This window comes from Trichoderma asperellum, chromosome 1 (genome assembly GCF_020647865.1).
Source record: "Trichoderma asperellum chromosome 1, complete sequence".
Classification (NCBI taxonomy): Eukaryota; Fungi; Ascomycota; class Sordariomycetes; order Hypocreales; family Hypocreaceae; genus Trichoderma; species Trichoderma asperellum.
The window spans coordinates 6,648,663-6,670,673 of NC_089415.1; the positions used below are offsets into that span (position 1 = coordinate 6,648,663).

The 22,011-nt window shown below is 48.9% G+C and overlaps 8 protein-coding genes and 1 non-coding gene across 9 annotated transcripts; 6 read left to right on the plus strand and 3 right to left on the minus strand.

Annotated features, from left to right (window-relative positions):
* Positions 1-503: 503 nt before the first annotated feature.
* Positions 504-3,432, minus strand: TrAFT101_002108 (uncharacterized protein). The gene is made up of 4 exons (XM_024903662.2): positions 3,232-3,432; positions 2,191-3,154; positions 1,037-2,129; positions 504-964 (listed from the first exon to the last, which is right to left on the minus strand). Exons 2-4 carry the CDS (start codon positions 2,297-2,299, stop codon positions 577-579), a joined length of 1,590 nt encoding a protein of 529 aa, XP_024763225.1. The 5' UTR covers positions 2,300-3,154; positions 3,232-3,432; the 3' UTR covers positions 504-576.
* Positions 3,433-4,755: 1,323 nt separating this feature from the next.
* Positions 4,756-5,722, plus strand: TrAFT101_002109 (uncharacterized protein). The gene is made up of 2 exons (XM_024910551.2): positions 4,756-4,838; positions 4,892-5,722. Exons 1-2 carry the CDS (start codon positions 4,816-4,818, stop codon positions 5,691-5,693), a joined length of 825 nt encoding a protein of 274 aa, XP_024763226.2. The 5' UTR covers positions 4,756-4,815; the 3' UTR covers positions 5,694-5,722.
* Positions 5,723-7,448: 1,726 nt separating this feature from the next.
* Positions 7,449-8,039, minus strand: TrAFT101_002110 (uncharacterized protein; the record flags this gene model as incomplete). Its single annotated transcript, XM_024899691.2, has 1 exon — positions 7,449-8,039. The coding sequence occupies one exon, from the start codon at positions 8,037-8,039 to the stop codon at positions 7,449-7,451; it is 591 nt and encodes a 196-aa protein (XP_024763228.1).
* Positions 8,040-11,418: 3,379 nt separating this feature from the next.
* TrAFT101_002111 (uncharacterized protein) lies at positions 11,419-12,018 on the plus strand (the record flags this gene model as incomplete). The annotated part of the gene is made up of 1 exon (XM_066126509.1): positions 11,419-12,018. The coding sequence occupies one exon, from the start codon at positions 11,419-11,421 to the stop codon at positions 12,016-12,018; it is 600 nt and encodes a 199-aa protein (XP_065982612.1).
* A 536-nt stretch (positions 12,019-12,554) lies between these two features.
* On the plus strand, positions 12,555-13,639 carry TrAFT101_002112 (uncharacterized protein; the record flags this gene model as incomplete). Its single annotated transcript, XM_024899600.2, has 3 exons — positions 12,555-12,994; positions 13,053-13,451; positions 13,513-13,639. The coding sequence occupies 3 exons, from the start codon at positions 12,555-12,557 to the stop codon at positions 13,637-13,639; spliced, it is 966 nt and encodes a 321-aa protein (XP_024763229.2).
* A 409-nt stretch (positions 13,640-14,048) lies between these two features.
* Positions 14,049-14,140, plus strand: TrAFT101_002113. The gene has a single exon. It is a non-coding gene; the product is annotated as a tRNA-Ala (tRNA).
* Positions 14,141-14,290: 150 nt separating this feature from the next.
* On the plus strand, positions 14,291-15,430 carry TrAFT101_002114 (uncharacterized protein; the record flags this gene model as incomplete). Its single annotated transcript, XM_066126510.1, has 2 exons — positions 14,291-14,450; positions 14,502-15,430. The coding sequence occupies exons 1-2, from the start codon at positions 14,300-14,302 to the stop codon at positions 15,428-15,430; spliced, it is 1,080 nt and encodes a 359-aa protein (XP_065982613.1). The 5' UTR covers positions 14,291-14,299.
* A 1,448-nt stretch (positions 15,431-16,878) lies between these two features.
* On the plus strand, positions 16,879-18,092 carry TrAFT101_002115 (uncharacterized protein). Its single transcript, XM_024905259.2, has 2 exons — positions 16,879-17,116; positions 17,179-18,092. Exons 1-2 carry the CDS (start codon positions 17,064-17,066, stop codon positions 17,654-17,656), a joined length of 531 nt encoding a protein of 176 aa, XP_024763231.1. The 5' UTR covers positions 16,879-17,063; the 3' UTR covers positions 17,657-18,092.
* Positions 18,093-18,127: 35 nt separating this feature from the next.
* TrAFT101_002116 (uncharacterized protein) lies at positions 18,128-21,848 on the minus strand. The gene is made up of 2 exons (XM_024899587.2): positions 18,775-21,848; positions 18,128-18,709 (listed from the first exon to the last, which is right to left on the minus strand). Exons 1-2 carry the CDS (start codon positions 21,316-21,318, stop codon positions 18,527-18,529), a joined length of 2,727 nt encoding a protein of 908 aa, XP_024763232.2. The 5' UTR covers positions 21,319-21,848; the 3' UTR covers positions 18,128-18,526.
* Between the last annotated feature and the right edge of the window lie 163 nt (positions 21,849-22,011).

Sequence of the window (22,011 nt, forward strand, 5' to 3'; positions counted from 1 at the left end):
GCTCCATTCACACCGAGAACCTTTTGGATCCGAATATCTTTTTCCTCCCCTTTGTCATCCTTTTTGCCTTTCATCATAAAACATGCATATAGATGAGCCCAGTTGAAGTGGAGATTGATTGCCTACCACTCTCATCTTATACCGGCGAGAGCATTCTCTTTTATCTGTTTTACTTGTTATCTTTTTTTCCTTTTATTGTTGGATATTGAAAATATTGGATTTGTTTTCTTCTTTTCTTATTTTGGCCTTTTCTCTTTCAGAATGGTATCATGAGGTGTACTTGGAGAATGTATTTATTAGCAGGCCATCATAAGATTATTGGATATGAACTTTGGATAGCTTATTAGCGGTTTAACACATGTCATTTCACGGAAATTGTATCACTCAAGGTTTCGGCATATGTATCAATGACTACATGGTGATTAAATGTTCAAAAGCTATCAGAGTTTGAGTAGGGTTCAAGAATTCAAGAAGAGATAAAAAATTAACATTACTTCAATCTATCGGGGTATCCTAACGCTTTGTTGAAAAACACAACCTTATTATCAACACACTTTTTCATGTCCATGACTCCTCTTATGTTGATTTCAGTGATCTCGTAGTAAAGTAGCTCCTCTCCCATCCATCAATGGGGTCAATGGCAGTCTCTTCCACCAGTTCGTAATTGCCAACCCAAGGCATAATCTTGGCCCAGAGCAGCCAGTAAAGAGCACCGACAAAGAGGACACCGAAGCCAACAACGCAGTGAATCCAGTAAGGAAGGTGCTCGTAGACATTCTGGCCATTTTCAGGGGGGACAAAAGGTGCAATGACGAGATAAATGTTGCTGAGGAGGAAGAAGATGACGACGGGGTACGTGGCTTTGATAGGAGGGTTCCAGTTCCAGCTGGCACGGTTGCGGTAGAGGTGGATAAGGGCGCCGGCGACGAAGACGTTGATGATGGCAAGAGGGTAGGAGATGAGGCTATAGCAGAATGGTTAGTAAATCTTGCCTCCATCTTTCCATTCATTGTAAGAAGAAGAAAAAAACACTTACTTGAGAACGAAGTTGTAAGCATCACCTGCAGGTGGTGCAAGGACAGTAATCATGGTAATGGCCCAGTGCTCAAACAGACCGGCCAAGGGAGCGTTGAAAGGACGGTTGCTGGCGAAGAATCGAGAAAAGGGCAAAACACCCTCACGGCCAAGCTCCTGGACAAGACGGCCCTGGGAGAAGATGACACTCAAGACGTTGCCAAAGGCAGACAGGGCGACGAAAACGGAGAGAGCTCTCTCGGCCCTCTCACCAAACATGTTTCGGAAGAGGGAGGCGGCAACAAGTCGCTTGGCTTCGAGAATCTCCTCCTTGGACACACCGGCGAAATAAGAAACGTTGGCGAGCATGTACAGGATGGTGACGGAACCAACGGCCAGGGGGGCGGCAATCTTGAGAGTTCGGGTCGGGTTCTTGGTCTCGCTGAGGGCGTAGTTCGCGTTGCTGTAGCCGATGAAACTCCAGATGACGTTGTAGAGAGAAGTGACTACACCATAGGCACTGCCGGTAGTTCCCTGAAAGGCATTGTGAAGACAGTTGATCTCCTTGACCTTCTTGATGTTGGCCAGGGGCGCGATGATGACGATGATGACAATGCAAATCTTGATGACACCCAGAAAGTTCTGAAGACGCAGCCCCCACTTCAAGGCAGTGCCGTGAATCAAAAAGGCCGTGGTGATACAAGCCACGGCAATGCCTCGCTGGTTCCAATCCGTAACCTCGACTCTGGCGGCGTTGAGAATGTACTCGCCAAAGACGACCGAGTTACCGGCCGCCCAGCCCAGCAGGATGACATAGGTGGTGTACATGCCCGTCACGAGGAAGCGCGGCTTGCGGTAGACGTATTCCAGGTAGTTCTTCTCGCCGCCGTTCTTGGGGAGGCCAGTGCCGAATTCCATGTAGACTGCCGTGCCGGCCCAGGCGATGATGCTGCCGGCGACCCAGAGGAAGAGAGAGAGACCAACACTGCCAGACAGGGCGAGGATGGAACCTGGGGTTGCGAAGATTCCGGTGCCGATGATTCGGTTGAAGATAAGCATAGAGGCGGAGGGGACACCGATCTGGCGCTTGGCCTCTCGAGCGTGTTCGAACTGAGCTAAAGGAGAAGGAGTCAGAGTTATGGTTATATCGCGTAACCAGCATCAACCACAACATACTTTCAGTTCCATCCTGAACAGAGGCGGCATCATCGCTGCCAGCATGCTGAGGATTCAACTTTGTAACATCCTCGCTGCCTGAGGTGAACAGGCTCTTAATGGCCGACATGTTGTTGTCTGTCGTTTCAAAACACCAAAATGTCAAAAAGAAACAAGGACAAAACAAAGAGCAAGCCCAGCCTCAAAATACCAAGGACCAGGCAGCAGTATATATAAAAACACAATGAGAAACGGGATGTCGAATCATCAAACAAGCAGAGCGAGGCTCGGTCCTATTATAAATTTATACAACCCTCCCAGGCTGTGCCATATCATGGCAAGTGGACCAAACAGCGATCCCATCATCCCTATCCCCAAAAGCGCGGGAATGGTCCCAAAAAAAATTGGATCAGAAAACTAGCAATTACACGACAGAAACAGCTTCATTCGCACAGAAACCAGAGGCAGAAGAAAAAAAAAAAAGCTTGTCTTGAGCGGGGCCCGCCATGGTGCCATCGGGTGCTAAACGAACGCAAAGAGCTCCAGGCGCCCCCCCTTGTTTTCTAGGTAGCAACGATGGGGACTTGGAGGTGGCGGATTTTCGAGAAGAGACGTGGTCTGGGATAAAGAGGCCGAAATGATGTGCCATGCCAAGGAAGGATTGATTGAGCGCGTGAGGCTTTGTATAATGAGAGTGGTACGTGCTTGATGGGCACTTGGCTTTTAGAGATGATTCTATGATGCCATGTTATACAGACACTTTGCAGAGTTTTTTTTTTTTTTTTTTTTACCCTTCTCTCTCTCCTATTCTACCTCAGTATAGATACTTGTAACTAAGTACCATTAGGAGTAGGTAGTAGCAAGGCTGACACTCCAGAAGTGGTCCATGAGTCGAGAAGCTCGATAGACTAACATGCAGTTTGCGAGTAAGTCGCCTCACCTAGCCAGGTACATGAGCCCCTACAAAAACCCACTAGATAATCAACTATGGAGCACAAAACAGTTTATTAGCACTACTAGTATGTAATATTTAGACAGAAAAAGGACAATAAAGATACATACATACTTACGTGTAAGTTGTATCGCGAAAACAAACAGGAGACTACAAATGGTGCAATGCGACGGGAGTCACCACAGTTCCGCGCCGCAGTAGTTTGCAAAACAGGGTCAAATGCCGACGCTATCCATTGCCTTAATTCACATGCAAAGCCTAAATCAGGCGTTAGAAGCCTTCTCGAAACGAGGTAGAAGCACAGCAAAGACAAGCCAGAAGCAAAAGAACAACCACCCAAGGAGAAAAAAAAAATGGAAGGGCCCCGTTTTGGCCGCGCCGTGGTTGATCACGACATCGGGGCCTTTCCCGATTCTGTCGCGCCCGGACCCGGCGTGGGCCGATGACGCGATCGGAGCTTGTTCCAATCAGAGAGTGCCGGGCGCCTTGGGAGGGAACCAAAAAATTCACCGGACGACTTTTTTTTTTTTTTTTTGTATTTTTTTGTGAATTGTTGCTGTGCTGTGTTGTGTTGCGTATACACTAAGTAAAACTAACAAGGGCTAACGACTTGATAAATGGAGAAACTAGAACCTGTTCCCGCTCCCTAGCCTCATACTATGTATTCCGAGTCGGTCAGAGAAAGCTGTATCTGAGCCTTAAAGTTGGGCACGCCGTTTCATTGGCAGGACATGCCGAATACGGCGTAATACCAAAGTGGATTCATTTCTCTCATTCTCTGCCATGCTTAAGGCTTAGCTCCTGCCGCAGCGAACGGTTTTCCTTACGTGATGGATTGAATGCCAATAAATCACAGTACTACTAGCAACCCGCTCTGGAGTATGGGACGACTAACAGAGGTGCCCATGGGGATTGGATTGAATGAAATGCGGATGACGCCTTATTCTTTTGTTTTTTTGCCAAGCGAGAAGGGATAATGCCTCGTTTGTTATTGATGGCATGACTCAGAGAAGCTGATGCTTTTGAGCTAGTTTCTCGAGGGTTCGGTGGTTTGATTTAGATGATGAGGTTTGAGCGTTTTTGAAGCTATTGCAAAGCCTGGACCTATGGCCTCATGGTGAGGCTTGCTTGCGTTGAATCTTTGACGAAAAGAGATCGGATTAGATGAGTAATTATGTACAGAAGAAACCGAAATAGGTGTCCTGCTTTTGTTTGTTTAGAAACTCTTTCCGCATGGACCTTCATGTAGCGTACTACAGTGCACGCCGCAGCCAGCAGTGCACATTTCCAACCTAGACCTAACATTGCTTAATAATCGATTTTGTTAGTAGTGCAAATTCAACCTTGTTCCTAAGGCATAAATATAGTTAAAACCAAAATAAGTATCCGGTTACATTCATGCTTAATCTCTTCCCGCATAGACCAGTTTGTAAGGCTTATAGCTTATACAGTGTAAAGAATAATACGATATGAATTACTCGAGCTATGTATGTATATACATGTTACAGGTTTGTTTAATAGAATACTTCCGGAGTTTAGTTTTACCGTTTGCAAATACCCATCAAGTGGAGCCCAGCTGTTATAGATGCTACCATACAAAATGCGGAGTAGCATCTCGACCCTACAGTCAACTTCCATACAGTAAGCCTATAAGAAACACCCCATACGTAAAAATATTTCTATATATACACACCATGAATTCTATACGGGCAGAAATGTGAGTTAAAGTAATCCAGGATATGAATATTAAAGGCTAATACCTACACGTAGCATTGCCTCATCACCCCCATTCCGATTTCTAGTGGGCCCCAATCAGCGGGAATTTACCATATATTCTGCTCTCTTTGCACACCAGTCCCCTGTATTTGAGAAATTGGTAAATGGTAATTTCTCTGAATCTACGGAAAAGTGTGTTCAATGGAAATCTGTGGATGAAGATACTTTCATTTGTTTTTGGCAGTATACACATACTGGGAGATATACTGCTGCTTCTCCGGTTATTGGACTAAAATCAGAATCCGAAGCCACTTGTGCTCCACCACCACCGCGTCCGCCATCACCAGCCCTTACAGGTTTATTTGGTGGTCCTGTGGCTGCTAAGAAAGACGAGACTCCTCCAAAAAAACTTACAAAACGTGAAATTCAGTGGAACGAATTCAAAAATCAGCGAGCTTCTGCCTATTCTGGCGCGTTTTGTTCTGCTAGTTTATTTGGTCCACGTGTCAGAAGCAACTACGCGCATGAAGATTATACAAATAATTTCATCTTACATGCAAGAGTTTATGTTTTTGCAGAATGTTACGGTATTGCTGGGCTAATGGATCTTTCACTTAATGAGCTACATGGAACCTTGGTAAGATTTACGCTATATAAAGAAAGAGTTAATGATGTAGTGGCGTTAATACGTTATTGCTATGAAAATTTGGTTCCAGAACCGCTAAGAGAGGTTGTTACTCTATACACGGCCTGTAAGCTTGAGAAGTTATGGTTGAGCGAGGAATTCCACGCGCTTGTGGAGACCTATGGTGAACTATCGAAGACTTTATTTGGGTTGATAGTGAAGGTATTATAGATTGGATCAACTATCATATACTCTCCTGCTAGCTATTTCTTACTAGTATTTATTATGAAGCGTAAGCGTGAAATAACAGGACTCAGAATCCATTTCTGGATAATGTTACGCCGAGTTTAACAATGTACTCGGCGTCTTGGCGTCTTCACTGTACAAGCCATACTACGCCATATAGATGGTCTGCGCGGAAAAACTTTCGTCAGTGCGAAAACCGGACACTTATTTCGGTTTCTATTGTATGTGATTTTCGGCAAAATATTATTTCTTGCTGGCGGTTGCCGAGGATGGACATTGAGGAATTAGGTGAGATATAAGCCACGCGGGCGGCATTTCAGCTATACTGTATAATACACTACACAAGGTTGAAAAGATAAGCCTAGCAGGTTGATCTGTTCACTCCAGGGCAGCAGTGTCTTTGAATCGATTTAAACCTTGTGGGTTGCATCTCAGCTGGAGCCACAAAGTCAGCAAGGTAAGCTTTGACCGTTGATTTGTTCACATCACTTGGCGGCAGCAGTCAGTATCTTTGAATCGGTTTGACATTATATGGGAAGCATCTCGGTTAAAACCATAAAGTGAACAAGGTACCCAGCCTCCAAAGTTCATCATCATCGGTTTCCAGTACAGTCTTGTGTTTTGCTTCTGTCGTGTCCAAAATCCATCATCGTCCGAGTCAATTCATCTAATGTAGCATGAGAAGATACAGCCCCTTTTCGATTTGGCTCAGTCAGTCTACCTCTGAGGAATCTGCTTATTACTGAGCAGGTTTCGGGTTTCCCGGATCTCCAAGCAAAACGGCGGGGTTCTAAATCACAAAGTCATCGTTCTAGATCAAGATATTACAGTTCTACGTCATCTTGTTCATGCGGATATCCCATTTCTACATCTTTTGGAATACTTTAACAAGTATGTGGGAGACGTGTTCCAGGCGGTCGTGGAGTACTTCATTAAAGCTGCGTTTCTCCTGCGCTTTGAAAATCCCTTCAGGATCACTTCGTTGTCTATGGCTCGCTGGGCCCATTTACTAGTTCAACACCAACGGAGTGTGCATGGTGACTCAATTATATCTCATGAAGCTCTTTTTCCTCTTTTAAATCGATGTATATGTAAAAAGGTCTTCCTTTACCTCGATTTTCCACCCCTAGTATTATATTGTCACCGGCTTCAACGGCCAAATAGTGGATAAGTATTTTGTTTATACGGCCGAGAACATTCACCTTAGGTAGCGTGATCTTATAAAGCAAGGTAGCGTCCGGCTCGTTGATTTCCGCCAGGATGGTGTGGAGAATATCTGCCAGCTCAGCCTCAACTTCCTCGCGAGTGAGGCTGCTTATATAGTAGGTTGATTTGTTTACATCACATTTCTCGTCAGCAGCAGTGTCTTTGAACCGATTTAACATTATTTGTACGTTGTGTACTATAGTACAGGCAGGTTTTAGTCATGTCATGAATTCCACGCTTCCTCCATTACCCAGCCCAATTATTTTCCCCCATTATAATTATAAAGAACGTTCGTTGATCATCAAAGGAGTGACTCGCTCGTAGTCGACAAAAGACTATCATAAAATCGACAACATACTCCTCGCAAGAAAAAGGCGCCATAGCATACCCCCTGTTTTCCAAAGAACATTATATATAGTAATATGTCCCATTCATTGTCGTGTTAGAAACCCTCTTATACACACTTTTCTTCATTAAAACGTGACGGACAGACTTGATCCTCTGCGCCGGCGGAAGCATGGTGCTGTTTCTGTCCTACAGAACAGCGCTCATCTCTTCAATCGTCGCAGGGACGGTGACCTTGCCGCAAGTAACGGTGCGCGAAGAGTAGATCTGGCCAGGCTGCCAGTTGGGGTTCTGCCAGGTGGTGTCGCTGCAGTTGAGGTTGAGCTGGACGCCTCCCTGGGCTGTGAAGCGGCTACCCTCATCAGCACAGTGCCATGTCTGGTTGATAGCCAGCGTGTTGTTGGGACGAGCAAAGGTGAAGGAGGCCTTGTCGGCGGCGGCTGAGTCGGGCACTTGACAGTTGTAGACGAAGTTGCCGTAGAAGAAGTCGGAGAGCTGGTCGGAGGCAGCGCTGCAGACGGGTGTGTAGTTGAGAGCTGGGTTGCTCAAGGTGAAGTTGACGTATCCCCACGAGTTCTGGTGAGCGGGCGTTGAGAAGATGTATGAGGCGTGGAAGTCGAACTCGTCGACTGTCCACTGGGAGACCTTTGTTGAGCTGGCGGTGCATCCTGTGGTAGCCGGAGGAGGCGGATAGTAAGTGTTGTCATCTCGAGGAACGACGCGAGAGGGCAGAGCCAGAGCCGAGCCGGCGAGGAGGAGAGTAGACAGCAGGTTCAACATGGCGATGGAGATGGTTGAGGAGGAAGTATGGATAGCTTCGAAGACAGAGAGTAAAGAGATTGTAATAGAGAGATGGGTTGAAGAGGGGAATGGATAGACAGAGGCTATATAGAGGGAGGTGGATAGATATAAGACTATGTCTTGAGTCGTATCAGCTTATTGGTGATGCCAGCAGCAGAACAAGCAGCTTCCAGTCGGATCACGGCCGCCTCTTATACACAAACTCCAGGCCGCGCCTGCTCGGGACAAGCTTGAATCGCTCAGTCCTGAGGTAACATCGAGTCCACGATCAAAAGCCAAAGCCGACTTGGCACACGCACATGGTCTCTCGACTAGACCGACGATTTGCTCTGTTGGCGATGCACAGGAAGAGGCTGGAGACTGAGCACCGGCCCAGCCATTCTTTCATGACGTAGCACGGATCTCGTATTCCCAGCGCACGGAGAAAAAAAGAGGGAATCGGGTGTGGCGGTTGAAGAGCCGTCGGTAAGTCGGGGTGGCAAGGTTTGAGGTTCTGAGTACTTTATCAATGCTGCGATCTAGAGTGAAAATAGATGTACTATATACCTGAATCAGCGACAAAGAAATAGGGAAAAAATAGTTGCTCTCCCGGCAGATGCACCTGTAAGGAGGCGGCCCAACAAGGGCTGGTGCATGTCAAGAGGGGCTCTGGCTCAGCGCACCAAAAAGACCACCTGTAAACGGCGAGAGCGCTGGAAGGGACCTTTTCAGCGCCTGCAGAAGGGATGTCTAGCGGGCCCTTTTAGCGGGCTCGCGGACGCTAATGAAGCGCACGTCTCTCTGTTGGGCGGGTCGAGTGGCACTGCCAGCTGCCACACCTTGTGCGGTGATCGACAAGGCCGTGACCTCGTATTTTCTGCCGTTTGCATGAATGTCACTGTAGCTAGCAGTAGCGTAGATGCGCTGAGGAGTTGCATTGACTCTTTTTTTTTTTTTTTTTTTTTTTTTTGCTGCCGCTGATTCTTCAGCTGAGAGAAGAGGGGCCGGAATCTTTATCCGATGAGCATTAGTGGCTGAGGAGGATGCGGTGAGCCGATTTCTACAGCAGTGCGACGACGATGTTGAAGAATCTAGAACGAGGACACGGCATATCAGACGCTATTATTAGACGACCCAGGCGAATTGATGCATACCTACTTTCCTTTACTGGTTATCTGTCGACGTGTGCAGAGTGGCCACATGGAGATAATGGCACGAGCACTTCGACCTGCACTGCATGAAGACAAAGAGAAATATCGTTGGTTGTGACATTCAATGAAGCTTGACTCAGGCTCGACGCATTGACTTTGTTCCCCATCTCTGACATTCACCCTATCGTCCAGGGCGGAGAAGTCAACTAAAATCATATCACAGCTCCCTCGGCCTCGGCTAGCAGAGCAAAAACATGCTACGCATACTATGTACTTACTATTCAGAGCAGACAGCGATGCTACCCAGCCATCCTTGCCAAGGGCATGTCACGTCGTGATACCACATCAAAGGGAGCTTCCTCCATCCTTGCTAAAGGGTCCCCATCCGAGCCCTCCCTCCAGCCAGCCGGCTCTGTACCGGCGTCCCGAAATCGTTTATGCTTAGTCGTAGGATTGATTACACGAACAGTCGACCAAGCTACTATGTACCAACGCACAGCTCCGGTTGGATCTTGGAATGCAGAAGAAAGCTCGATACCCTTGTCCAGCGGCCTTTGCACCTTGCATGCAATGCCACGTTGACGGAAGTGGAAACTGTCGTTTTTTTCTGCAGAGCACATGCTCGGAATATACCTACTTGTACAATACGATTACAATTTGGTGCTTTTGGGCCCCAACGAAGGAAGAAAACACCAAAGGGGGTCGCCGAGCATCCGAGCGTTTTTCCCATCCGGCATCAACGGTGGCGCGGAGCTCGTTCGATTTTCCTTGCCAGCGTTGCACATCAGCTCACACAGACTTGCAGCGTAACACTGTCATGGTCTCGCATATCTCTCTCACTCTGGTTTCGCAGGTGGCTATGTAGATGGGTTGACAAACATCCAACGGGCAGTCTCCGCCCCCATATGCATCTCATCGGCCTCTATGGACCTCGTATAATTCGTTCAGCGCCATGGTTGGTGATGGAAGAACCCAACCCATGCCTCATGTCCTAACAAAGAAGAGATACTATCATTAATAGTGCCTAGTAACGTCATATTCATCAAGTAAGATGGCGTTGTGAAATATCAGCACCAAGCTTGCACAACGATAACCGTCAGGGTTCTCGTCATCCGCCGCAATCATCTTAAAAAGATCGATCCGTCTCGTGCAATCTGCCGGCCAACTGACCGTATCCGGGATCCTTTGAGTCCTTTGTCCCACGGTTGCTCTCGGACACAACGGTGAAGCCCTCAATTTTTAGGCTTTGCTGCGAGCCGCGAGCTTCTCTGCTTTCTTCTTTATGTCGTGCTTCCTGAGGCGAGAGACTGAACGTGGCTGGGGTCATACAAACGACGCAGTTTTTCACTGACCGCTTGTGCTGTGCAAGCGTCTATAGCCTTGGTTGCAGCCAGGTACAAAAGCCGCAAGATATAGCCTGCAGAGTCAATGTTACTGTGTATCACGAGCGTTTGCCTTGGTATGCTCACCTCTGGCCAGCTATAGAGACATGGCGAGCATTATATACCTACCTAATTGTGTTGATGGAACCTCACAATAGTGAAATACGAGAGGACAACTGGCAGCAGCTCTCGATATAAGACACTAGAGAGAAAATCACGCTGATGAAGATCGTTTCCCCGGTCGTAAGTCCAATGCTTACAGACTTGGCTTACTAAACACGATCCGCAAAGCATATCCAGCACAAAGGCACTTTATATTATGCATGTAGTCATGGTGTTTAATGAAGGCTGGGTTAGCAAAAATTAGTTGCAACAACACCAACATTGTCCAATTGGATGAATTCCGCTATTGACGCAGCTAAACTATATAGTTCTTTTAATCGTGCAGCCGAGCAAATAGCCGTCCAGGAACCAGGAACCAAGTCAGGCATGTCCTTCCTAACGATGCGAGAGAAGCCACAATGATGTGTGTGGCCCACGCTTGGGGGGATTGATTAGCGGTGCCATGATTGGCACGCATGAAAGACTGGGTCACGCCGCCGTCTTTGAGGCAACGATATGTCACGCGAAACCGCAATTGCGACGATCGAAAACTGGGCAAAAGATGGGAATTCCCCTCATCGCGACGCGCGGCAAGCCATTGCCAGACGTGCGTTGATGAGATTATATGAATCAGCGGGTTGCTAAGGAGGAAGTGCCCGACTTGGACATTTAAATGTATATCGTGATAGTGCTACACTGTCAACAAGAAATCATAGCAGATATCCAATTGAAATAGCGCAAAAGATGCCTGATGTTCAGCCTCAGTTTCACGACTCGGAAGAGTATCCTCGCCCCGATTTCCAGCGCTCGGGATCGCGCTGGCTGTCGCTCAACGGCCCCTGGGACTTTCTCTTTGACGACGACGACGTCGGCTTAACGCTCCGCTGGCAGCAGTCCGGCCTGCCATCCGAAGTCGCCGTCAAGAAGACGCTCGCAAAGAGCGAGGCAGAGAACCAGTCCGAAAGCGACGCCATCACGCAGCGCATCGCCGCCGGCACGCAGGACCTCCTCAAGAACAACGTCTTCACGCGGGGCTCCTCCACCGCCGCCGCCCACCACAAGCGCCCCATCACCGTGCCCTTCGTGTTCCAGTGTCCCGCCTCGGGCATCAACGAGCGCGGCATCCACGAAGTGCTCTGGTACGAGCGCGCCATTGCGGATCTGCGCAACGCCAGCGAGCGCGACGAGGGCCGTCGGGTGCTGCTCAGGTTCGGCGCCGTCGACTACGAGGCGTCTGTTTGGCTCGACGGGAGCCTCGTCGGGAGCCACCGCGGGGGCATGTCCCCTTCCAGCTGGACATCACCGATGTGCTGGACGCACAGAGCCGTGACACGCATCGGCTGACGGTCCGGGTGTATGATTCGGCCCACGACTTGACGCAGCCGCGGGGGAAGCAGTACTGGGGGGCGCAGCCCGAGAGCATCTTTTACACGCCCTCGGGAGGCATCTGGCAGTCTGTGTGGCTGGAGGTGGTGCCGGCGGCCCGAATTGCGGACAGCAGCCACGGCACTGTGGTTCGGTCGAATGACATCCATGCGGGAGACGTCTATTTCGACATTGCGGCACAAGGCTTGCAAGCGGGCCACAAATACGTCGTTGAGGCGGACATTAGTTTTGCAGGCCAGCTGGTCTCCCAGTCTTCCAAGGTGGATGTGAAAGAGGCATCGGGCAAGTTTCGTCTGAGTGCTCGGCTGTCCAAGGAAAACATTGCTGCTCTCGCCGAATCGGTGCTTCAAAATGCACCCCTGGATGATGCTTCCTGCTGGCGGGATGGTGTCGCTCTTTGGTCACCGGAGCATCCTCAGTTGTATGACGTCTCGATCAGGCTCTTTGATTCGTTTTCAGGGAGACAAGTTGACGAAATCAATACAACCACGGGCATGCGATCCATCCAATGGTCTGACGGTCTGTGGAGGCTGAACGACGCTCCTTACTTCCAGATGTTGAATCTGGACCAAGGCTATTGGCCAGAATCCTTCTTGACTCCCGAGTCCTCTCACAGCTTAGAAGCAGATATTGAATGCGCCAAGAAGATGGGCTTCAATGGCTGTCGAAAGCATCAAAAGGTTGAGGATCCACGGTTTTACTACTGGGCAGACCGAAAGGGATATCTGGTCTGGGGTGAAATGGCGAGCGCCTATCAGTTTAGCCGGGAATACGTTGATCGTTTCAACCAGGAATGGACAGAGTCTGTCAAGCTGGCAATCAACCATCCCTCAGTGGTGACTTGGACGCTGGTGAATGAGAGCTGGGCGTATACTTCGCTCAAGGATGACGTTGAGCAGCGCAATCACATTCGCTCTCTCTATTATCTAACCAAGTGAGTTTTATTCTTGCGTCAACTCGACTGCATTTCACATGTACTCATGACATTGTAGGACATTGGATCCCACGCGGAGCATCAACGACAATTGCGGCTGGGAGCACGTTTGCACCGATCTCACCACCTTTCATGACTATAGCGATGCCCCAGAACTAGAAAAGACGTGTGCAAGTCTAGACGCCATTCTTGGTCCAAAAGCCGGGCGGGACATATTTGTGGGCGAAATCGCAAACGTAGACAAGGGCGCTGCTCACAACCCAACCGCGCCAATCATCTGCACCGAGCTTGGTGGAATCAACATTGCCTTGGCAAAGACGGATGCCGATGGCGAGGAGTCTCGCGACTGGGGATACACCACCGCTACTGATCCTGATGACCTCTTGAAGAGGATAGAGAGGATGGTCAAGGGCGTTGCTGGAGGTGGCCATTGCTGCGGATTTGTCTATACCCAGCTGTGAGTTTTGAGTATCACCTCCTGTACATGTATATGCTTGGTACTAACTGGAAACTACTAGGACGGACATTGAGCAGGAGACGAATGGGCTTTATTCACAGACTCGGTGCGAGAAGTTGGATGCGGCAAAGGTTAAGGCGGTTTTTGAGGAGGCAGCGCAGATTTTCTATAAGCAGGTTAATGCGTGATGGATAGACTTGACGACTTGATGAAGCTATAGAAGTATTCAAAGTGAAAAGAATAGTTGTGTAAACGATGATGAGAGCTTTTAATGCTGCGGTTATAACTGGCAGCGGACATATAGCCGCTGAACTAATATTCTATGGGATAAGAATGAGAATCCAGCCTCTAGAAATACAGGGTTAAAAAGTACGTTAATACATTTTCGAATATTATCCTTTTCTTAATTCAAATCTTCTTCATTCTACTCTAATATGTCATCTCTCCATTCTCCTACCGGGTACGCAAAAGCAAAGCTCCAAGCACATGCATCTCAAAATAGGCTAAGCGTTTGTCTCGGAGCTAAAAGCATTTAGCGCGCACGGTAGTGGCAGATAGTATTATAATACACAATATAACGTACTAACTTTCAACGAAGGGGATATGGTGTAGGGGTATCACGTTTGCTTTGCATTGTTCATTCAATACAAGCCTGTAAAAGGTCGGGGGTTCAAATCCCTCTGTCTCCACGTGTTCTTTCTTTTTTGCAAATTTATTTCAATTTCTCATACAAGACTCTTTCTTGCATGCGACCGTTTGATTTGATTTGATTTGATTTGATTTTTTTTTTCTCAAGCTGTATCTGGTGATTCTAATCTATACGATCCGGGAGCAAACAACTTGACGCAATGGCGGAGATGCAACAGCTTAGCGATAGCCTCCACTCAGCACTAAAGATCGTGGACGAACCGCAAACTGGATCGCCGTCTTCTTGTCCTACCGACTCGCCACACCATTCGGATCATGATGATGCAGAACACAAAGCACAATGGATGGAGTGTATGAGGCCTCTCTGAAAGTCCCGACGGACTCTTTATTAATGGCGATTAGTCTGTAACTTTATGGACAAACAGGCTAAGGAACGTCCTTATCCCGAGTATTTATACCGAGCTCATGTTCACGGCCACCCGTTTCCCCGATTACTAGACGTTTTCATGGGAGAATATGCTGATAGCTTCGGTTCCGACTTTCATCTTTGGGCTGAATATGACGCACAATCGCAAATAGTCTTCCCCATACATGATCCGATGGAGTCCTGGACCGTTGATGACGTCTTCTCGGAGCTGAACCTTCATCTAGGGAAGACAAGTGTTAATCTCCAGCCCAAATGTGATGGAGAGGAACCATTCTTATCTTCTCTGGTCTCTCTTAGCAGTGACTTCCGTTGGACGGCGCAGAGAATCTGTCGGGTTGGGAGGATGACCAGCAAAGATCAAATACCTGGCTTGGCTATCTGTAAAACGTCAATGATCGACCCTAGTGTGGTGCGTATCTGGCGGGTAGCAGATATGCTTTTATTTCGTGACACAATACTTTTGAATAGCTCTGTTCATATTTCTCCACGCCTCCGCCGCTGGGCCACCAATGCCCAGGAATTTGTTTGTTGGCTCTTTGTCCCTCAGGAGGCATTGATTACGTTTACTCCTTTACCTAACCTAATAGAAGCGTCCAATGGCGGTGAAAGGGCCTTCTTGACGAAACAGTTTGTGGGCTCCAACTACCTGGGCGATTTCATGCGATGTCCTAATGTACATCTCTCTCTGAGAGAGTATGCAGATAGAGCATCAGAGTTTGTACGCAACATCATCACTGATGTTTACTCTTTCGAGGAAGCGAAACAATGGGTTATGTATATGAAAGTGGTGCTGTCAAACCCCTATGAATGGGGCTACGAGGTTCCCGGATTTATAGGAGACGTGGAGGAAGCAATCACGTTGTCCATTGAAAAGGCACTGGAAACGGCTTTCATGGAAAGATGACTAGGGGATCCTCGATTCTGATACAGGGAAATGTTTGAACACAGATCTTGTGTGTTGCATGCCGCTGCAACTGAGCTTGGCGTACTCTCTTTATCTATTACTTGTAGATCCTCATCGTTTCGTTCGAATGAGTTGTGCTGTTTAGAGGATTTCAACCATTTCTAACCTGCAGTTTGAATTTAATGATGTGACGACTCTATCTCTCAGATTCATCTCTTCAAGTGACAATATTATCTAGTACATCCCAAGCAAGGCCTCTAATACCCGTTGAAGGCTATGGGCAACTTCATTTAGCATTGTAACTCACAATTTCACCCCGGACTTGACTGTCTAAAATGTACCTAAACTACCAATACTCATTACATGCACGTATAAACCCATTATCCCCAGCCCCCCTGACTTTTGCTTCGCGGCGCGCTGACCAGTATCAGCATAATGGCTCTAACCTTACTGTTGTCGATGGAAAATATATTGAAGATGATGCCCCTTTATGTAGGCGTATGCTCTCATGTAGTTCATTCTCATCATAGAACAGGAATCTTCTGGTGAGGGTCGAATGCGTAGTAGGGCTGCTGGGGCGCCTTAATCCGACCTCCTTACCTAGCAGAGATTTTTGATCGAAGCCATTCTAACTCATAAGAATGAGCAGATAGATTACAACTGCTTATATATTTAACAGTAGTTGAGTTGAACTGGGGCAGGATCATATTGGTACGCTGAATGGCGCGCTCCCCCTTTTAAATAGAATGCGAGTGTGCCTTGTGTAAGCTTAATGGGGGGAATTGTCTTCTGTCCTTAACCTGGAAAGTATGTTTTCTCCCAAAGCACAATCATCAACAACGAGGCGTTCGAGTTGGCCATGTTTACAATTTAGATGACCAGGGTTGGGATACCTCATGGTAGGGTTACAGTCACAGTGCCTATGTATATTTGCTAGCGGCAATGATATTCACTGCGTCTCCTCAGTATATTCTCCCAACGGCAGAACTCCACTCTGCCTTCTGCTGGTAATTTGAACACCGTGAGACGATAGAAGCCATCTGTGCATGAACAATAAAACCATGCATTCATGTTCTGTGCATTCTGTATATACGCTGATATCTTAGCGTATCCTCAAAACTAAGAAGCGACCAGGAGAGTTCTGTAATAATACGGCATCTACTGCACTAATTCAGCAAGTGATACCACAGCACATGTATCAATTTAACTTACAATGCATGTACTTCGAATCCCGTCAGACAATAGCAGCCATCCGTGCATGACAATAGAACCGCATGGAATTCTCTCATTCCTGCTCGCCGCTCTCCCCGAGCTTTTGCCGCCACCGCACCCCGTCCATCCATCCGTCTTACAACCCACCACCGCCCAAACCTCGAAGCAATCCTGCAATCCGCAACCTGGCGGGGCATCCTCTTTGGCGCATACCTAGGGACCGCTCCATCCTTCCCGAGCATACCGCTCTCCGAGGTAGAATAGTCCGACCGGTGCTCTATTAGCGCTGCTACTACTGCCACTATTAAGCTCGCATTTCCCCCATCGCTGCCGGATCGAATCCCGCAAATCGCTAGCTTTCTTTTACTGCTTGCTCCAAACAAGGCTATCAAGGCAAAATCCATCACCTTCACACTCCGCCATGGAATACGTCGAGCACCGCATGAACGACGAGGCCGCCAAAGAGGCCGTCAGGTAAAAAAACACCCTCACTACTGTACCCAAAAACCTCAAAACTGACAAAATCTCCCTCCCAGCGCCGGCCTCATCTCGCCCCTCAACATCCTCCTCGTCTCCATCATCCTCTACACAGCCTACTCAACCTTCTTCTCCAAATCCGCGCCGCCGCAGCTCCCCAAGCCCCCGCCCCCCGCCGTCTTCAAGATCTACAACCCGCACACCCTCCTGCCCTTCAACGGCGTCGACGGCGCCCCCGTCTTCATGGCCATCCGCGGCGCCGTCTACGACGTCTCGCGCGGCCGCAACTTTTACGGCCCCGGCGGGCCCTACCAGAACTTTGCCGGCCGAGACGCCAGCCGCGGCCTGGCCTGCGGCAGCTTCGACGAGGACATGTTAACCAAGGATCTGGACGGCCCGCTCGACACGCTGGCCGACTTGGGGGCCGAGGAGATGGAGGCGCTGAGGGGGTGGGAGGAGAGGTTTACGGAAAAGTATGACATTATTGGCAAGTTTGTGTCGATGAAGGAGTATGAGGAACTGAACAGGAAGGAGTGAAATGGTTGTTTTTGAGAAATAACTCTTCGTTTTTGATTTTGTTTTTTTTTTACGCGTATGTAGCAAAATGGGATAAGCACTGCAGTTTGCACAAGGAAAAAAAAAAGATCCTTTTCAATATCAACATGGACATCACAGAAGGAGATACGCACATAGAAATGAGAGAAGCAAGGATTCTATTTGTTTCAAAGATGGGTATTTTGGGATGAGATAGCTGAGCCCTGTTTTTGCTTTCGATTTCAAGGAATAAAGCTATATATGAAAAGAGTACATTTGGGCCCATTAAACTCCATTGCCATGCCGTTTCTCAGCTACGAGAAAGCATCTCATAAAAAGACAAAACATAAAACAAGAATAATCCGGTCAGGAGTTCTGTGCTCCCGGCCCAAGATCCGACATTCCTTTTTGCAACACTCTTTCCACACAGAGTTACAAGTCGACAAAAGATAACAAATGGAAAAAAAAAAAGCTAGCAAAAGCAGCCACAGGAAGGCTTGGGTCAAAAAAAAAAAAAAAAGACAAAGCAAAAAAAGCAGCATATCCCACCAATAAAGCCCATCTATCATTCTTCCCAAAAGGCCCCAACTTAATCTCCTGTACTCCTCTCTTGAAGGGCTCTGTCCGTCTGTCATAAAAAATAGGGGGATTATGTATATCGAGAAGTGGTTGGATATATGCGTCAAGTATGATATGTATGATATGTAGAAGGGGGGTCAAAGAAATCCGGGGGGAGTCGGCGGGCGTAGTTTTTCGATGAATAAATCCGTGGCATGGCGCCGTGCTGGAAATCGAAAAGATTCGCAAAAAGAGGAGATAGATGAAAAACTCATGGGAAAAAAAAAGGAATTGTAGTAAGTAAAATCCGTCTCGTTATATCTCCAAAATCGACGCCGCTTCCTTCATCAGAGTCGCTGTTTTGTTGATATATGAATTGGCCCCATCCCACAACTCCGCATCGACAAGATCGCGGATGGCAGGGAAAAAGGCCTCGTCGTAGCCAGACCACAGTTGCGGGCCATATACGACGTGCTTGAATTGTGTGCGATTAGGGATCTAAAAATGCCCCCCGTTAGTAAAACAACCCACCAGTTTTTGAAGAAGAAAAGAAACAAACTTACACCGCCACCAAACTCCAAATCCAACAGCATCGACTCAAAGTAGCCCATCTTGTTATTGTACGCAATCCGCTTTCCGCCCAGCTCTTGCGTCTCCCACCCTCCACTTCTGTGAACCGTACGGTCCCACTCAAGCTCCCACTTGGAGAACTGCTCTGCCTTTGCTGAGACCGTGGCAGCCGCATCCTTGAGGTCGTCGAATTTGAGAAAGTCCTTCTTGTTCTTCTTCTCTTCCTCCTTCTTCGCCCACGACTCCAAGTCGCCGATCCAGGCCTGGAGACTTCTGCCGTAGTTGACCATGTCAAAGGGTAGAATAGGCCTATCAGCCAGGTCGAGGAGGAGAAGGCCCACAACTTGGGCCAATAAACCGTGATAGGTAAAGTCGGGATCGATGACCTGCTCCATCAGGTCAAAGTTGTCGTAGCTGGAGTGGTAAGGGAATGGCTCGCCGCCAAACTCCAGGTCCAGCGAGCTTGTTCCAGCGATATCCTGGAAAGCGACATAATCGCTACCTGCTCCCAAACCATCGAGCTTAGCACCACGACGGTCCCAGAGATCCTTCAAAGTGGTGTTGAAATTCGGGTCAACGACTCGGTTCATGGCGCGAAACAAGCTCTTTTGGAGCGGAGGAGAGCCAGAGGCGCGGAACTCGGGCCCTGATACTACAGTATCCAGGTTGATGTAGGCAAACGCATTCTCCCGTAGAGAGTCCACATTCTTCTCAACAAATTCTGTAGATCCAATAAGGTTATACTCCTCTGCATCCCACGACATGAACTCAATAGAGCGAAGAGGCCTCCAACCCCGACCAACCAGGTCGCCAAAGATGCGTGCCATTTCAATCATAATAGCCGTGCCCGTGTGCGGATCAGTCGCACCAAATGACCACGCATCTCGGTGGTTGCCCAGGATGATCGATTTGGCCGATTGCTCCATGCCTATAATCTTTCCGTAAACATTCCAAATGGGTTGCTTCTCATTTTCATCCTGCTCGTTCTTCAGACGAACAATCGGCGACGATGAATTTCCGGTCCACCACTCGCCCACTTCGGGAACACCGCCCTTCCAAGCATCCGGCACTTTTTGTCCGAAACCTTGGAGGTGCTGTAACAGAATCTGTGCGTCTCTCCAGGCAAGCGGAAGACTAGGGATCTGGACAAGTCCATTTGCCTCGTTTACCTTGAGGCGAGGCACCTCTTTCTTGCTCTCCCAGCCTGGCGTCAGGACGTCGCCGACGACCCAGCTCATCAGACTGACGGCGCCTCTCTGGACACCATCCTCTGGCATATACCGCCCACCAGGGGCGACATCACCTTTGAGGAAGCCGTCGTCTGCGGGATCGCTATAAATCAGACATCCCGCGAAGCCCGCCAACTCCGCTCCCTTGACTTTGAGAGCCCGATCCGTCTGCGTGCCGTAATACCTAACGAGCGCAATTGCACCTTTCGTATCGATACCCATATCCTGAATCTTCTTGTAGTCCTCCCTTGATCCGTAATTTGCGTAAATCAGCGGGCCTTTGACATCTCCGGATTTGGAATGTCCATGGAACGCTGGTGTCTGCTTTCCAGCAGTCTCTCCGCCACGCTCAATCTCCTCCAGCGCGGCCGTCCAAATCGCATTTTCGCCCTTGTCGTCCATAATCTGCACGGCTCGTCCGTCTTCGCGCGGGTAGTTGAGGTATACATAGTAGTCGTCCTTCTGCACCGCATCCAATCCAGCCTTGTTGAACATTGCCTCCACGTCGAGTGCCGTCGCATAGTCGCCCTCGGTGCCGGCAATATGTGCGTAGCTCGAAAAGATCTTCACGGCGGCGCGCATTCTTCTGGGGTCGACGTTTCGCTGTAAATGGACGCGAAGGTCCTCGGGGTCGAAGCGCAGGCCTCCATTGTTCACACCATTCGTCAGGCCGGTCAGCATGCCGCTCGCAAAGAGGAAGTACATGAAGCCGATGACGAGGGCGAGCGCTAATAGTCGCGCAAACGTGACCAGCACCATCATACTATTGACCTTGGGGAAGGCGAGATCCTGCATCCACGACCTCACGTTTTCGAGATCGTCTCTGTCGAGAGCCTCATCGTCGGGAGAGGAGCCCGCCGATACCGAAGCCCGCTGCGGCAGCTGGATGCGGAACCGAGGAATCCTTATCCGCCAGGTCCATTTCCATGTTGGCAGCGACAGCTTGAAGCCTATCCGCTTCCCCCATAACGAGCCTCCTCCTGTGCGGTTTGGCTCTTCAATCTCCAGCTCTTCCATCTCGCGGCGCACCTGGTTCGTCTCGTCGGCATCGCTGTCGCTGTTCCACAGGTCATCTTCCTCGTCTGACTCTACCGTCGGTGGCCGGTAGCCATTAGGCCGTCTGGAGCCTTGTGAATTTTCGCCGGAGCGAGGCAGCAGTGATTGCGATTCGGTCTCGGTCGCGTTGCGCTCGTCAATAGGGTCTCTCGTGGGTGCTGATGGCGGCACCCAGTTACGACTGCTGCCGGCCAGTGCCTCATCGTACGTCGGTGGCACCGGATCGTAGAACGGTACCTTTTCCGAAGGCATGGTGGGCTAGAGTAAGAAGAAGAAAGAAACAAAAAATATCGTCCACAAGCACGACTGCGCACTCATCCGCAAGTTGTCGTCTACGGTTAGGCGAGCTGGAATGGGTATGGGCGAGCACGCGATGTCGAGGTGGCCATTCAGACTGGTCAGGCTCAAGCGGGCAAATCAAACGAAAACGAGTGTCGAGAATGAGAGAGAGCACGCTGGATTGGTCGAGCAAAGATGTGGAGAGAGGTATCAAAGAATGCGAAGAAGAAGAAAAAAAAGTCCGGTCAAGAATGCCGCATATCCAAGAAGAAGAAGAAAGGGCGAGCAAGGCTGGTGATGGTTGCGCAGCCACTGCTGGAAAACCGCTGGTTGGAGATGGAAGAATGAAGAGAGGCGATGGCGGCTTACGAAGCCCAGCCAGACGGGCGATAAGGGATGACGATGCAGCAAAGCCGGGGGCTCCGCTCTGCTTCAAAACTCGGGTTCTGGCACTGCAGCTGCACCGCCTACCGCTGGACATGCACAAAGCAAAGGGTCCCAGTAACAATGCGGAGTAAAATTGGTTCAATAATAGGCGCAGCGCGCGCCCAGCAATGGCACCGCAGAAGAATGCTGCCACTAAGCTGTGGTAATTAACTGCTAGTATTAGCCGCATCGCCCTCCCTGAAAGACTCCGCCCCTATAAATTTGCCTCCTAGACAAACC